At 42.7% G+C, this 14,032-nt stretch overlaps 1 protein-coding gene across 1 annotated transcript; it reads left to right on the top strand.

Annotated features, from left to right (window-relative positions):
* The first annotated feature begins 4,995 nt into the window (after positions 1–4,995).
* Positions 4,996–13,786, top strand: LOC306982804 (apoptosis-enhancing nuclease-like). Its single transcript, XM_079583252.1, has 4 exons — positions 4,996–5,420; positions 6,315–6,557; positions 7,918–8,118; positions 13,596–13,786. Exons 1-4 carry the CDS (start codon positions 4,998–5,000, stop codon positions 13,779–13,781), a joined length of 1,053 nt encoding a protein of 350 aa, XP_079439378.1. The 5' UTR covers positions 4,996–4,997; the 3' UTR covers positions 13,782–13,786.
* The last annotated feature ends 246 nt before the right edge of the window (positions 13,787–14,032 follow it).

The raw sequence follows: 14,032 nt of genomic DNA, 5'->3' as shown, positions 1-14,032 counted from the left end.
AAACTGAAGTTCACGCGGTTTTAGTCGCATGTTTGGATCACGTGTTCAGAGAAAGTTCTTTTCCACAAACGTCCAAACCAGTGCTCGTTTAGACATTTTAATTTAGTCTTTTGACACAAATGGAGGTAAATTTAGTCAGAATCTTCTTTCTAGTTTTAGATGTTTAAAGTTAAGACATTTAGTGGACTTTGCATTTATTATCATCATATTTAATCTGCTCTGCTTCATGTTTCTGCTCCTTTACCTGATCCTTCACCAGACTCAGTGTTTGGTTTTTGTCTCTTCACTTTTACTTAGTCTGATTTTCTGGACATGTTAGTCAGTTTGAGGCTCATGAAAAACTTTAATTTAGTTTTAGTCACAAAAATCTCCCTTTGACTGAAATGGAGAGTAAATGTTTGAGTCTCTGTTAACCCTGTTCCACAGAGTCTGTTCGTCTAAACTCTGACTTTAGTCTCGTTTTAGTCCCAGAAACACGACTGATGTGATGAAGTGCAGCTCATGTTGTTGCACTGTTTATTTAGTTCAGCAATTTTATCCAAAAAATGACTAAAATCCATCTTTTTTTCTTGTCTGCTCCATCTGCAGTTACAGCATTTGTCTTTTGATGCTTTTTCCATTAAAAGTTTATGTTATTTATTTAGATCTGGTGAGTTCAGATCATGTAAAGATCTGATCTATAATGTAAGAGAAAATCAGAATCTGTAAATTTTTCCAAATATTATGGGTGGTTCATCTAACCCAGGGGTGTCCAAACGTTCTTCATGGGGGGCCACATATTGAAGTGCACACGGGTGAAGGGCCGTAGATCAGTCGTTAGTGCCGCAAAACCTTGGACTTGCAGAGGTTTAAATTGTGCCTCACACCTCTGTTTAAGCTTAAACCTTCATGCAGCTCAGTCTCACAGTAACAGGTTAGTTGTTTGGTTAGAATTGTGTAGAATTATTACATTTCAGATAAAAAGGACCATCTCTGGTGATGTGACCGATACAGCAAGAGGCTGAGGGCCGCCATACATTGGTCTGAGTGCCGCATTTGGCCCCCGGGCCGCACTTTGGACACCCCTGATCTAACCTGACTGTAACAATGTGGGAAATGCAGAACATCCGAATGACGTCATGTTTAAAGATATTTGCAGGAAAGGTTCTTTAGGAAACGAGACAATTAGATTTTCATCATAGAATTGTTGAAACCAAAAGTATTTTTAACCTCTGGGTTCAGAGATTTCACTTTGTTCTTCTGTCCCAGGCAGAGTTCTTCTGTCTCGCTTTGTTTATCCTTTATTGTCATTAAATGTAGATTATCTACATATAAAAAAGAGAAATCAACACTCTTTTTTTTTTTAAACTTCATTTGGAAAAACAAACCTGTAATAAACCTCTTGAATGCAAAAGTGGAAGGAGGGGGGAAGTTTTAGAGTTTTCCCATACTGTAAATACATTCTGAATGAACTGGTTAAAAAGACGCTTTGCAAATTCAGAATCTGGTGCTTTATCCCCCAATTATATTTCTGAGTCAGCTGGACTTTCTTTTCTTTTAACATGTAATTACGCGCCCACAAAACTTCCTGTTTCACCAGCAGTGTCTGCTTGTTTGGAAATTTCTCTCCACATAAATATTCCTTGTGGAAAAACGAACACATTACAATAAGAACTCGGTCTTTGTTTTTTCCCAAATGGTTCCAAAAACATATGAATAAGATTGTTTCACTATTGGATGAACATGGATCTTTTCTACCTTATGAATACTTCTTTTATTACATTCATTGTGTCTTCTTGAGTAATACACTTTTTTTTTTTGGTTTCTTTTTTAAAAGACACTAGGTTGGAACAAACAAAAGCTGTTCAAATTACCTTACGCGTTTCGACGGACAAGGAACCACTTCCGTCTTCGTCAGAGGCGTCTCCCGACGTGCATGATGCGTCTCTTATTGGGAAAGTTGTAGTTCCCAGGCGTGTAAGGTAATTTGAACAGCTTTTGTTTGTTCCAACCTAGTGTCTTTTAAAAAAGAAACCAAAAAAAAAAAAAAAGTGGCTTATGAATACTTTATGATGAAGAATGAATTCCCTGTTCCATTTAGAGAACACAACTCTGTGATCAGAGCCAGAGTTACTCCATCTCATCCTTTTACAACATCGGTGATATTGTGCTCACCTTAAATGGCATTCATTTACTTGATAGAAAATGCAATGATCACCATATTCGTAACATTTCCCAAAATTCAAATAAAATCCCCCCTAAAGGTACATTTTTTTGGAACCCCTTGATAGAGGAACTAGATGGAAGAGGGCCTGGCTATTGCCTTATATAAATACTGTATAACAAACAACATGAAGGAAGTTCATTTGAAGATCATTCTCGGTTTGCAGATGTTGATAAATCTGTACTTTCTGTCAAACACAGGACGAGACTCTTCAGCACTTGTTGTTTTTCTTCTGTAAAGTTGTTCAAACATTTTGGGCTGAATTGAGTAAGAATATTTTCAAGAGTTGTCAAAAGAGTCAGAGTTTTTGAAGTCACAGTTGTATCTCTGCCTATTTTTAAGTGATGTGAAACATTATATGAACTCATTGTTGTAATGAATAAGAAAAGCTCACGACTCCAAGACTTCAATGAAATCCCCTGAAGCTTTTGGTTTATTCATTTCATTTCTTATTATATCTTATTTATTTGCATTGTGTTGTTTTGACATGAGCTTCAGTCCCGGATGTTCTGTAATGCCCCTCACCGGGCTGCAGTCCTGCCTGTGACCAGCAGAGGGCCACACTCCAGCAGAACCCTCTGGACCAATCAGCGGCGGCCTCATGGTCCGACCCGGAAATGTGCGGCACGTGCAGGACTGCGCTCACGCTCAGGTAAAAATGAGTCAAAACTACAGATCTGCGGAGAGTTAGTGCGGTTTATCCGGGCTGGGGGTCAGTTTAGACCCCTGTGACTGCGCGTGGGTGATTCCTCTGAGCAGTTCCTTCTGTTTATGCGGTTTATTATCAGGTTTACTCTTCGCTTCACGGCCCGGCTTCACACTGAAGTAAAATGACAATGTGACGTTTCCCGTTTAAAGACATCATCTCTGTTCTGTTTGTGGCCTGGCTCTTCTTAACCTCTTAACCCCCGCCTGAACCGCTTTACTCAAATCTAACCCTTCAGTGTTTGAAAGCTAAGACCTTTTAAACACTGGTCTCGCTCATGTTCATTCATTGTCATGTTTTATGGTTTTGTTTCTCTGGCCTGTGCGCTGTGAGCTCCAGAAGCTTTTAGATTTAGGTAAAGCTGAACTGGGGGAAATGTGTTCGGTTAAAGGGGAGGGGAAGACGGTAAATGGTAAATTATATAGAAGAAGAAGAAGAAGAAGAGGTTAATCTTCATCATCGGATCCAAACACGTCGGTATCGGGAAGATTTTTTTGATTTGTATTTTTTTTTTGTTGCTTTTTCGTAATTTTTTTGTCGTTTTTTGGTCATTTTTTGGAACTTTTTTCACAGTTTTTTTATCGTTTTTTTATCGTTTTTTTATCGTTTTTTTATCGTTTCTTTATCGTTTTTTTTTGCTTTTTTGTAGTTTTTTGTCACTTTTTTGTTACTCTTTGTTGGTTTTTTATAGCTTTACGTAGTTTTTTTTAATCGTGTTTTTGTTGCTTTTACGTACGTTTTTGTTGTTTTTTGGCACTTTTTTCATAGTTTTTATTGTGGTTTTTTTGCTTTTTCGTAGTTTTTGTCATTTTTTTTTCGTCACTTATTTGTCACTCTTTGTTGTCGTGTTTTTGTCACTTTTTTGTTGCTTTTACGTAGTTTTTTTTAATCATGTTTTTGTTGCTTTTACGTAAGTTTTTGTCGTTTTTTTGTCACTTTTATGTCACTTTTTTTGTAGTTTTTGTTTGCTTTTTGTTGTTTTTTCGCAGTTTATTTGTCACTTCTTTTGTAATTTTGAATAATTTAATTCTTAGTTTTTTGTCATTTTTTCGTAGATTTTTCTCGTGTTTTTGTCACTTTTTTCATAGTTTTACGTGTTTTTTTGTAATTTTTGGTAGTGTTTTTGTTGTTGGGTTTTTTGTCACTTTTTTGACGTTTTTTTGTCGTTTTTTGGCACTTTTTTCATAGGTTTTTTTCCGTGTTTTTGTTGCTTTTTTGCTTTTTCGTAGTTTGTCATTTTGTTCTTTTGGCGTTTTTATCATGTTTTTGTTTTTTTTGCAGTTTATTTGTCTCTTTTCTCGTAATATTAAATATTATTAAATTCTCAGTTTTTTGTCATTTTTTTATAGTTCTTTTTTTCATGTTTTTGTCACTTTTTTGTTGCTTTTTCATAGTTTTACGTAGTTTTTTAATCATGTTTTTGTTGCTTTTACGTAAGTTTTTTGTCGTTTTGTTGTTGTTTTTGGCACTTTTTTCATAGTTTTTTATCGTGTTTTTTTTGCTTTTTCGTAGTTTTTTGTCATTTTGTTCGTAATTTTAATTTTTTTTGTTTTTGGTAGTTTTTTGTTGTCACTTTTTTGGCGTTTTTTGGCACTTTTTTCATAGTTTTTTTATCGTGTTTTTGTTGCTTTTTTTGCTTTTTCGTAGTTTATCTGTCACTTTTTTCATAGTTTTACGTAGTTTTTTCAAATCATGTTTTTGTTGCTTTTACGTAAGTTTTTGTCGTATTTGTTTTTGTTGTTTTTCGGTAGTTTTCTTCTGGTACATGTTTGTTGCTCTATTGTGTTTTCATCCTCGTTTTCGTCACTTTAGATTCGGGTAAAGCCACAGTTCAGGCGGAGGTTTAAAGGTTAAAGGAAGCGACTGTTACGTTTCCGCCCCAGTGTTTGCCCGGTTTTCACCAATATAAGAATAAGAATCTTGTGTCTGAGGCCAGAGTTTTAAACGTGTTGTTTTTATTCCAGAGCCGCTGCAGGAAAGAGGACGTGGAACCGGCAGCGTTTCTCTTCACTGCTGAGTCTCTGTAAAGGTAAAGACTCTGACTGAGGAGAAGAGGAGCTCGATCATCCTCAGATCCACCGAGACGACATGAAGCGGAAACTCAACAACTTAATAGGGGTACATTGTGTGAAAAAGACTAAAACCAGCCAATCAGAGCGCTCGGAGATGCACAGCAGCCAATCAGAGCGCTCGGAGATGCACAGCAGCCAATCAGAGCGCTCGGAGATGCACAGCAGCCAATCAGAGCGCTCGGAGATGCACAGCAGCCAATCACAGAGCCCGGAGATGCACAGCAGCCAATCACAGAGCCCGGAGATGCACGGCAGCCAATCAGAGCGCTCGGAGATGCACAGCAGCCAATCAGAGCGCTCGGAGATGCACGGCAGCCAATCAGAGCGCTCGGAGACGCACGGCAGCCCATCGGAGCACTGGGAGTCGGACAGCGGCATCAGCAGTGGGCGGAGTTCACCTGTGAGTGGGCGTGTGTCACCTGCCGGGGGCGGGGCTCAGGTGAGTGATCTCATTATATCGCTTTTTTGTTGCTTTTTCATAGTTTTACGTAGTTTTTTTAAATCATGTTTTTGTTGCTTTTACGTAAGTTTTTGTTTCTTTTTTTGTTTGTTTTTTGGTCACTTTGCTCGTAGTTCTTTTGGTGTTTTTGTTGTTTTTTCGCAGTGTATTTGTCACTTTTTTCGTAATTTTTAACAATTTCTTAGTTTTTTGTCATTTTTTCGTAGATTTCTTTTTCGTGTTTTTGTCACTTTTTTGTTGCTTTTTCATAGTTTTTTTGTCGCTTTTTTGTTGCTTTTTTGTTGCTTTTTCATATAAATCATGTTTTTGTTGCTTTTACGTAAGTTTTGTTCTTTTTTTGTGTTTTTTTGGTAGTTTTTTTTGGTCACTTTGTTCGTGGTTCTTTTGGCGTTTTTTTATCATGTTTTTGTTGTTTTTTCGCAGTGTATTTGTCACTTTTTTCGTAATTTTAAATAATTTAATTCTTAGTTTTTTGTCATTTTTTTGTAGTTCTTTTTTCCGTGTTTTTGTCACTTTTTTGTTGCTTTTTCATAGTTTTCTGTCACTTTTTTCATAGTTTTCCGTAGTTTTTTAAATCATGTTTTTTTTGCTTTTTTCGTAGTTTTTATCATGTTTTGTTTGCTTTTTCTTTAGTTTTTTTTGTTGCTTTTTTTTTTCTTCTTTTCATTATGAGCTGATTTCCGTTACAGTGTCGTGTTTCTGCACATGAACCTTTCACAGGGTTTTTCCATCAGGCCTGAAAAGCGTCAGATTCACACTGGCTTTAAAGCTGTGATATATTGTGACACTCGTTTGCTTTTAGCCTCTTGTTCCTGTCTGTGGTCGGTGTTTAATGTCCAGATTTTAAACCGACCACTCCTCTGTGTGTTTCAGGCTGCTCAGGCCCCGCCCCCCCGCACGGCGGTGGTCTCATTGGACTGTGAGATGGTGGGCACGGGGCCAAGGGGGCGTGTGAGTGAGGTCGCTCGCTGCTCATTGGTCGATTATCATGGGCGTGTCTTGTTCGACAAATACATCCTCCCCATTGGTCGAGTCACTGACTTTAGGAGCCAATGGAGCGGCATCAGGAAACACCACCTGAACCAGGCCACGCCCTTCAGCCAGGCCCGCGCCCAGGTGAGTCAGGGCACGCCCCTCAGACAGACATAAGCCACTGTTAGCGTAACATTAGCCACTGTTAGCATAACATTAGCCAGAGTTAGCATAACATTAGCCAGAGTTAGCATAACATTAGCTAGTGTTAGCATAACATTAGCCAGAGTTAGCATAACATTAGCTAGTGTTAGCATAACTTTAGCTGGTGTTAGCATAACATTAGCCACTGTTAGCATAAAATTAGCCAGTGTTAGCATAACTTTAGCCAGTGTTAGCATAACATTAGCCAGTGTTAGCAAAGCATTAGCCAGTGTTAGCAAAGCATTAGCCAGTGTTAGCAAAACATTAGCTAGTGTTAGCAAAAAATTAGCCACTGTTAACATAACGTTAGCCAGTGTTAGCATAACATTAGCCGGTGTTAGCATAACATTAGCCAGTGTTAGCCAAACATTAGCCGGTGTTAGCAAAACATTAGCCACTGTTAACATAACATTAGCCAGTGTTAGCATAACATTAGCTAGTGTTAGCAAAACATTAGCTAGTGTTAGCAAAACATTAGCCACTGTTAACATAACATTAGCCAGTGTTAGCATAACATTAGCTAGTGTTAGCAAAACATTAGCTAGTGTTAGCATAACATTAGCCGGTGTTAGCATAACATTAGCCGGTGTTAGCATAACATTAGCCGGTGTTAGCAAAACATTAGCCGGTGTTAGCAAAACATTAGCCGGTGTTAGCATAACTTTAGCCGGTGTTAGCAAAACATTAGCCGGTGTTAGCAAAACATTAGCTGGTGTTAGCAAAACATTAGCCGGTGTTAGCATAACTTTAGCCGGTGTTAGCATAGCTTTAGCTGGTGTTAGCATAACTTTAGCTGGTTTTGCAAAACATTAGCTGGTGTTAGCATAGCTTTAGCTGGTGTTAGCAAAACATTAGCTGGTGTTAGCATAACTTTAGCTGGTTTTAGCAAAACACTAGCTGGTGTTAGCATAGCTTTAGCTGGTGTTAGCATAGCTTTAGCCGGTGTTAGCATATCTTTAGCCGGTGTTAACAAAACATTAGCTGGTGTTAGCACAACATTAGCTGGTGTTAGCACAACATTAGCCAATGTTAGCACAGCTTTAGCTGGTGTTAGCAAAACATAAGCTGGTGTTAGCAAAACATTAGCTGGTGTTAGCATAACTTTAGCTGGTTTTAGCAAAACATTATCCAGTGTTAGCACAACTTAAGCCGGCGTTAGAATAACATTAGCTGGTGTTAGCATAGCTTTATCCGGCGTTAGCACAACTTTAGCCGATGTTAGCATGTCCTTCTGCCTGACCTGAAGTCTGAATATGGTGAAGAGCAAACTGAATAAATGAATGAATGACCTGTTGTTCAGGTGAAGGAGCTTCTCCAGGATAAAGTCCTCATTGGTCACGCGGTGCAGATGGACCTGAAGAGTCTGGACCTGCTCCATCCTGGTCACATGACCAGAGACACGAGCACCACCCGCCTCCTCACGCGATTGGCTGGTTTCCCCCGAGAGCACCGCCCCTCTCTGAAGGCGCTGACCAATCGGCTTCTGCATCGGAGGATCCAGGTGAGACTGATCACCTGTCGGGGGAACGTTATTAACGGGTTATTAACTGTTATTTACCTGTGCAGGTGGGCAGAGGCGGGTTATTAACTGTTATTTACCTGTACAGGTGGGCAGAGGCGGGTTATTAACTGTTATTTACCTGTACAGGTGGGCAGAGGCGGGTTATTAACTGTTGTTTACTTGTACAGGTGGGCAGAGGCGGGTTATTAACTGTTGTTTACCTGTACAGGTGGGCAGAGGCGGGTTATTAACCGTTATTTACCTGTACAGGTGGGCAGAGGCGGGTTATTAACAGTTGTTTACCTGCACAGGTGGGCAGAGGCGGGTTATTAACTGTTGTTTACCTGCACAGGTGGGCAGAGGCGGGTTATTAACTGTTATTTACCTGTACAGGTGGGCAGAGGCGGGTTATTAACTGTTATTTACCTGTACAGGTGGGCAGAGGCGGGTTATTAACTGTTGTTTACCTGTACAGGTGGGCAGAGGCGGGTTATTAACTGTTATTTACCTGTACAGGTGGGCAGAGGCGGGTTATTAACTGTTGTTTACCTGTACAGGTGGGCAGAGGCGGGTTATTAACTGTTATTTACCTGTACAGGTGGGCAGAGGCGGGTTATTAACAGTTATTTACCTGTACAGGTGGGCAGAGGCGGGTTATTAACTGTTATTTACCTGCACAGGTGGGCAGAGGCGGGTTATTAACAGTTGTTTACCTGTACAGGTGGGCAGAGGCGGGTTATTAACTGTTATTTACCTGCACAGGTGGGCAGAGGCGTGTTATTAACTGTTGTTTACCTGTACAGGTGGGCAGAGGCGGGTTATTAACTGTTATTTACTTGTACAGGTGGGCAGAGGCGGGTTATTAACTGTTATTTACCTGTGCAGGTGGGCAGAGGCGGGTTATTAACTGTTATTTACTTGTACAGGTGGGCAGAGGCGGGTTATTAACAGTTGTTTACCTGTACAGGTGGGCAGAGGCGGGTTATTAACTGTTATTTACCTGTACAGGTGGGCAGAGGCGGGTTATTAACTGTTATTTACCTGTACAGGTGGGCAGAGGCGGGTTATTAACTGTTATTTACTTGTACAGGTGGGCAGAGGCGGGTTATTAACAGTTGTTTACCTGTACAGGTGGGCAGAGGCGGGTTATTAACTGTTATTTACCTGTACAGGTGGGCAGAGGCGGGTTATTAACTGTGGTGTACCTGTACAGGTGGGCAGAGGCGGGTTATTAACTGTTATTTACCTGTACAGGTGGGCAGAGGCGGGTTATTAACTGTGGTGTACCTGTACAGGTGGGCAGAGGCGGGTTATTAACTGTTGTTTACCTGCACAGGTGGGCAGAGGCGGGTTATTAACTGTTATTTACCTGTACAGGTGGGCAGAGGCGGGTTATTAACTGTTATTTACCTGTACATGTGGGCAGAGGCGGGTTATTAACTGTTGTTTACCTGTACAGGTGGGCAGAGGCGGGTTATTAACTGTTGTTTACCTGTACAGGTGGGCAGAGGCGGGTTATTAACTGTTATTTACCTGTACAGGTGGGCAGAGGCGGGTTATTAACTGTTATTTACCTGTACAGGTGGGCAGAGGTGGGTTATTAACTGTTATTTACCTGTACAGGTGGGCAGAGGTGGGTTATTAACTGTTGTTTACCTGTACAGGTGGGCAGAGGCGGGTTATTAACTGTTGTTTACCTGTACAGGTGGGCAGAGGCGGGTTATTAACTGTTGTTTACCTGTACAGGTGGGCAGAGGCGGGTTATTAACTGTTATTTACCTGTACAGGTGGGCAGAGGCGGGTTATTAACTGTTATTTACCTGCACAGGTGGGCAGAGGCGGGTTATTAACTGTTATTTACCTGTACAGGTGGGCAGAGGCGGGTTATTAACTGTTATTTACCTGTACAGGTGGGCAGAGGCGGGTTATTAACTGTTATTTACCTGTACAGGTGGGCAGAGGCGGGTTATTAACTGTTGTTTACCTGTACAGGTGGGCAGAGGCGGGTTATTAACTGTTATTTACCTGCACAGGTGGGCAGAGGCGGGTTATTAACTGTTATTTACCTGCACAGGTGGGCAGAGGCGTGTTATTAACTGTTGTTTACCTGTACAGGTGGGCAGAGGCGGGTTATTAACTGTTGTTTACCTGTACAGGTGGGCAGAGGCGGGTTATTAACTGTTATTTACCTGTACAGGTGGGCAGAGGCGGGTTATTAACTGTTATTTACCTGTACAGGTGGGCAGAGGCGTGTTATTAACTGTTGTTTACCTGTACAGGTGGGCAGAGGCGGGTTATTAACTGTTGTTTACCTGTACATGTGGGCAGAGGCGGGTTATTAACTGTTGTTTACCTGTACAGGTGGGCAGAGGCGGGTTATTAACTGTTATTTACCTGTACAGGTGGGCAGAGGCGGGTTATTAACTGTTATTTACCTGCACAGGTGGGCAGAGGCGGGTTATTAACTGTTATTTACCTGTACAGGTGGGCAGAGGCGGGTTATTAACTGTTATTTACCTGTACAGGTGGGCAGAGGCGGGTTATTAACTGTTGTTTACCTGTACAGGTGGGCAGAGGCGGGTTATTAACTGTTATTTACCTGTACAGGTGGGCAGAGGCGGGTTATTAACTGTTATTTACCTGTACAGGTGGGCAGAGGCGGGTTATTAACTGTTATTTACCTGTGCAGGTGGGCAGAGGCGGGTTATTAACTGTTATTTACCTGTACAGGTGGGCAGAGGCGGGTTATTAACTGTTATTTACCTGTACAGGTGGGCAGAGGCGGGTTATTAACTGTTATTTACCTGTACAGGTGGGCAGAGGCGGGTTATTAACAGTTGTTTACCTGCACAGGTGAGCAGAGGCGGGTTATTAACTGTTATTTACCTGCACAGGTGAGCAGAGGCGGGTTATTAACTGTTATTTACCTGTACAGGTGGGCAGAGGCGGGTTATTAACTGTTATTTACCTGCACAGGTGGGCAGAGGCGGGTTATTAACTGTTATTTACCTGCACAGGTGGGCAGAGGCGGGTTATTAACTGTTATTTACCTGTACAGGTGGGCAGAGGCGGGTTATTAACTGTTATTTACCTGTACAGGTGGGCAGAGGCGGGTTATTAACTGTTGTTTACCTGTACAGGTGGGCAGAGGCGGGTTATTAACTGTTATTTACCTGTACAGGTGGGCAGAGGCGGGTTATTAACTGTTATTTACCTGTACAGGTGGGCAGAGGCGGGTTATTAACTGTTATTTACCTGTACAGGTGGGCAGAGGCGGGTTATTAACTGTTATTTACCTGTACAGGTGGGCAGAGGCGGGTTATTAACTGTTATTTACCTGCACAGGTGGGCAGAGGCGGGTTATTAACTGTTATTTACCTGTACAGGTGGGCAGAGGCGGGTTATTAACTGTTATTTACCTGTACAGGTGGGCAGAGGCGGGTTATTAACTGTTATTTACCTGCACAGGTGGGCAGAGGCGGGTTATTAACTGTTATTTACCTGTGCAGGTGGGCAGAGGCGGGTTATTAACTGTTATTTACCTGTACAGGTGGGCAGAGGCGGGTTATTAACTGTTGTTTACCTGTACAGGTGGGCAGAGGCGGGTTATTAACTGTTGTTTACCTGTACAGGTGGGCAGAGGCGGGTTATTAACAGTTATTTACCTGTACAGGTGGGCAGAGGCGGGTTATTAACTGTTATTTACCTGTACAGGTGGGCAGAGGCGGGTTATTAACTGTTATTTACCTGTACAGGTGGGCAGAGGCGGGTTATTAACTGTTATTTACCTGTACAGGTGGGCAGAGGCGGGTTATTAACTGTTATTTACCTGTACAGGTGGGCAGAGGCGGGTTATTAACTGTTGTTTACCTGTACAGGTGGGCAGAGGCGGGTTATTAACTGTTGTTTACCTGTGCAGGTGGGCAGAGGCGGGTTATTAACTGTTGTTTACCTGCGCAGGTGGGCAGAGGCGGGTTATTAACTGTTATTTACCTGTACAGGTGGGCAGAGGCGGGTTATTAACTGTTATTTACCTGTACAGGTGGGCAGAGGCGGGTTATTAACTGTTGTTTACCTGTACAGGTGGGCAGAGGCGGGTTATTAACTGTTGTTTACCTGTACAGGTGGGCAGAGGCGGGTTATTAACTGTTGTTTACCTGCGCAGGTGGGCAGAGGCGGGTTATTAACTGTTGTTTACCTGTACAGGTGGGCAGAGGCGGGTTATTAACTGTTATTTACCTGTACAGGTGGGCAGAGGCGGGTTATTAACTGTTATTTACCTGTACAGGTGGGCAGAGGCGGGTTATTAACTGTTATTTACCTGTACAGGTGGGCAGAGGCGGGTTATTAACTGTTATTTACCTGTACAGGTGGGCAGAGGCGGGTTATTAACTGTTATTTACCTGTACAGGTGGGCAGAGGCGGGTTATTAACTGTTGTTTACCTGTACAGGTGGGCAGAGGCGGGTTATTAACTGTTGTTTACCTGTGCAGGTGGGCAGAGGCGGGTTATTAACTGTTGTTTACCTGCGCAGGTGGGCAGAGGCGGGTTATTAACTGTTATTTACCTGTACAGGTGGGCAGAGGCGGGTTATTAACTGTTATTTACCTGTACAGGTGGGCAGAGGCGGGTTATTAACTGTTGTTTACCTGTACAGGTGGGCAGAGGCGGGTTATTAACTGTTGTTTACCTGTACAGGTGGGCAGAGGCGGGTTATTAACTGTTGTTTACCTGCGCAGGTGGGCAGAGGCGGGTTATTAACTGTTGTTTACCTGTACAGGTGGGAAGAGGCGGGTTATTAACTGTTGTTTACCTGTACAGGTGGGCAGAGGCGGGTTATTAACTGTTATTTACCTGTGCAGGTGGGCAGAGGCGGGTTATTAACTGTTGTTTACCTGCGCAGGTGAGCAGAGGCGGGTTATTAACTGTTATTTACCTGTACAGGTGGGCAGAGGCGGGTTATTAACTGTTATTTACCTGCACAGGTGAGCAGAGGCGGGTTATTAACTGTTATTTACCTGTACAGGTGGGCAGAGGCGGGTTATTAACTGTTATTTACCTGTACAGGTGGGCAGAGGCGGGTTATTAACTGTTATTTACCTGCACAGGTGAGCAGAGGCGGGTTATTAACTGTTATTTACCTGCACAGGTGAGCAGAGGCGGGTTATTAACTGTTATTTACCTGTACAGGTGGGCAGAGGCGGGTTATTAACTGTTATTTACCTGTACAGGTGGGCAGAGGCGGGTTATTAACTGTTATTTACCTGTACAGGTGGGCAGAGGCGGGTTATTAACTGTTATTTACCTGTACAGGTGGGCAGAGGTGGGTTATTAACTGTTATTTACCTGTACAGGTGGGCAGAGGCGGGTTATTAACTGTTATTTACCTGTACAGGTGGGCAGAGGCGGGTTATTAACTGTTATTTACCTGCACAGGTGGGCAGAGGCGGGTTATTAACTGTTGTTTACCTGCACAGGTGGGCAGAGGCGGGCACTGCTCGGTGGAAGACGCCCGCGCAGCTTTGGATTTGTATAAACTTGTCGAGGGCGAGTGGGAGAGAGAGATGGAGCTGACTCTGAGGGACGAGCGAGACCCCGCCCCCCCCAGCTACGCGTCTTCACAGCACTACATGAATGACGAGTACTGGCCCGCCCACCTCTGAGCCACGCCCCCCTCGGAGCCACGCCCCCTCAGAGCCACGCCCCCTGAGAGCCACGCCCACAGCAGACGAGACAAGACATTAATATAAAAACCTACGGATTTTCCTCATATTTATAGTTTGTGTCTGACGCTCTCGATCGTCCGGTCTCGCTGCAGCGTCTCGTCGTGTTTCTGGGTTTTAAAGGTGACGTTTGTGACTCTGAGAGACGGAAACGTCGTTTTCTGATGAAAGCGAAGAAGAAGAAACTCCTC

Source organism: Gobius niger (assembly GCF_951799975.1).
Source record: "Gobius niger genome assembly, contig: SCAFFOLD_41, whole genome shotgun sequence".
Classification (NCBI taxonomy): domain Eukaryota; kingdom Metazoa; phylum Chordata; class Actinopteri; order Gobiiformes; family Gobiidae; genus Gobius; species Gobius niger.
Note: the sequence above shows the minus strand (reverse complement) of the source record. Positions and strands in the feature narration are given on the sequence as shown.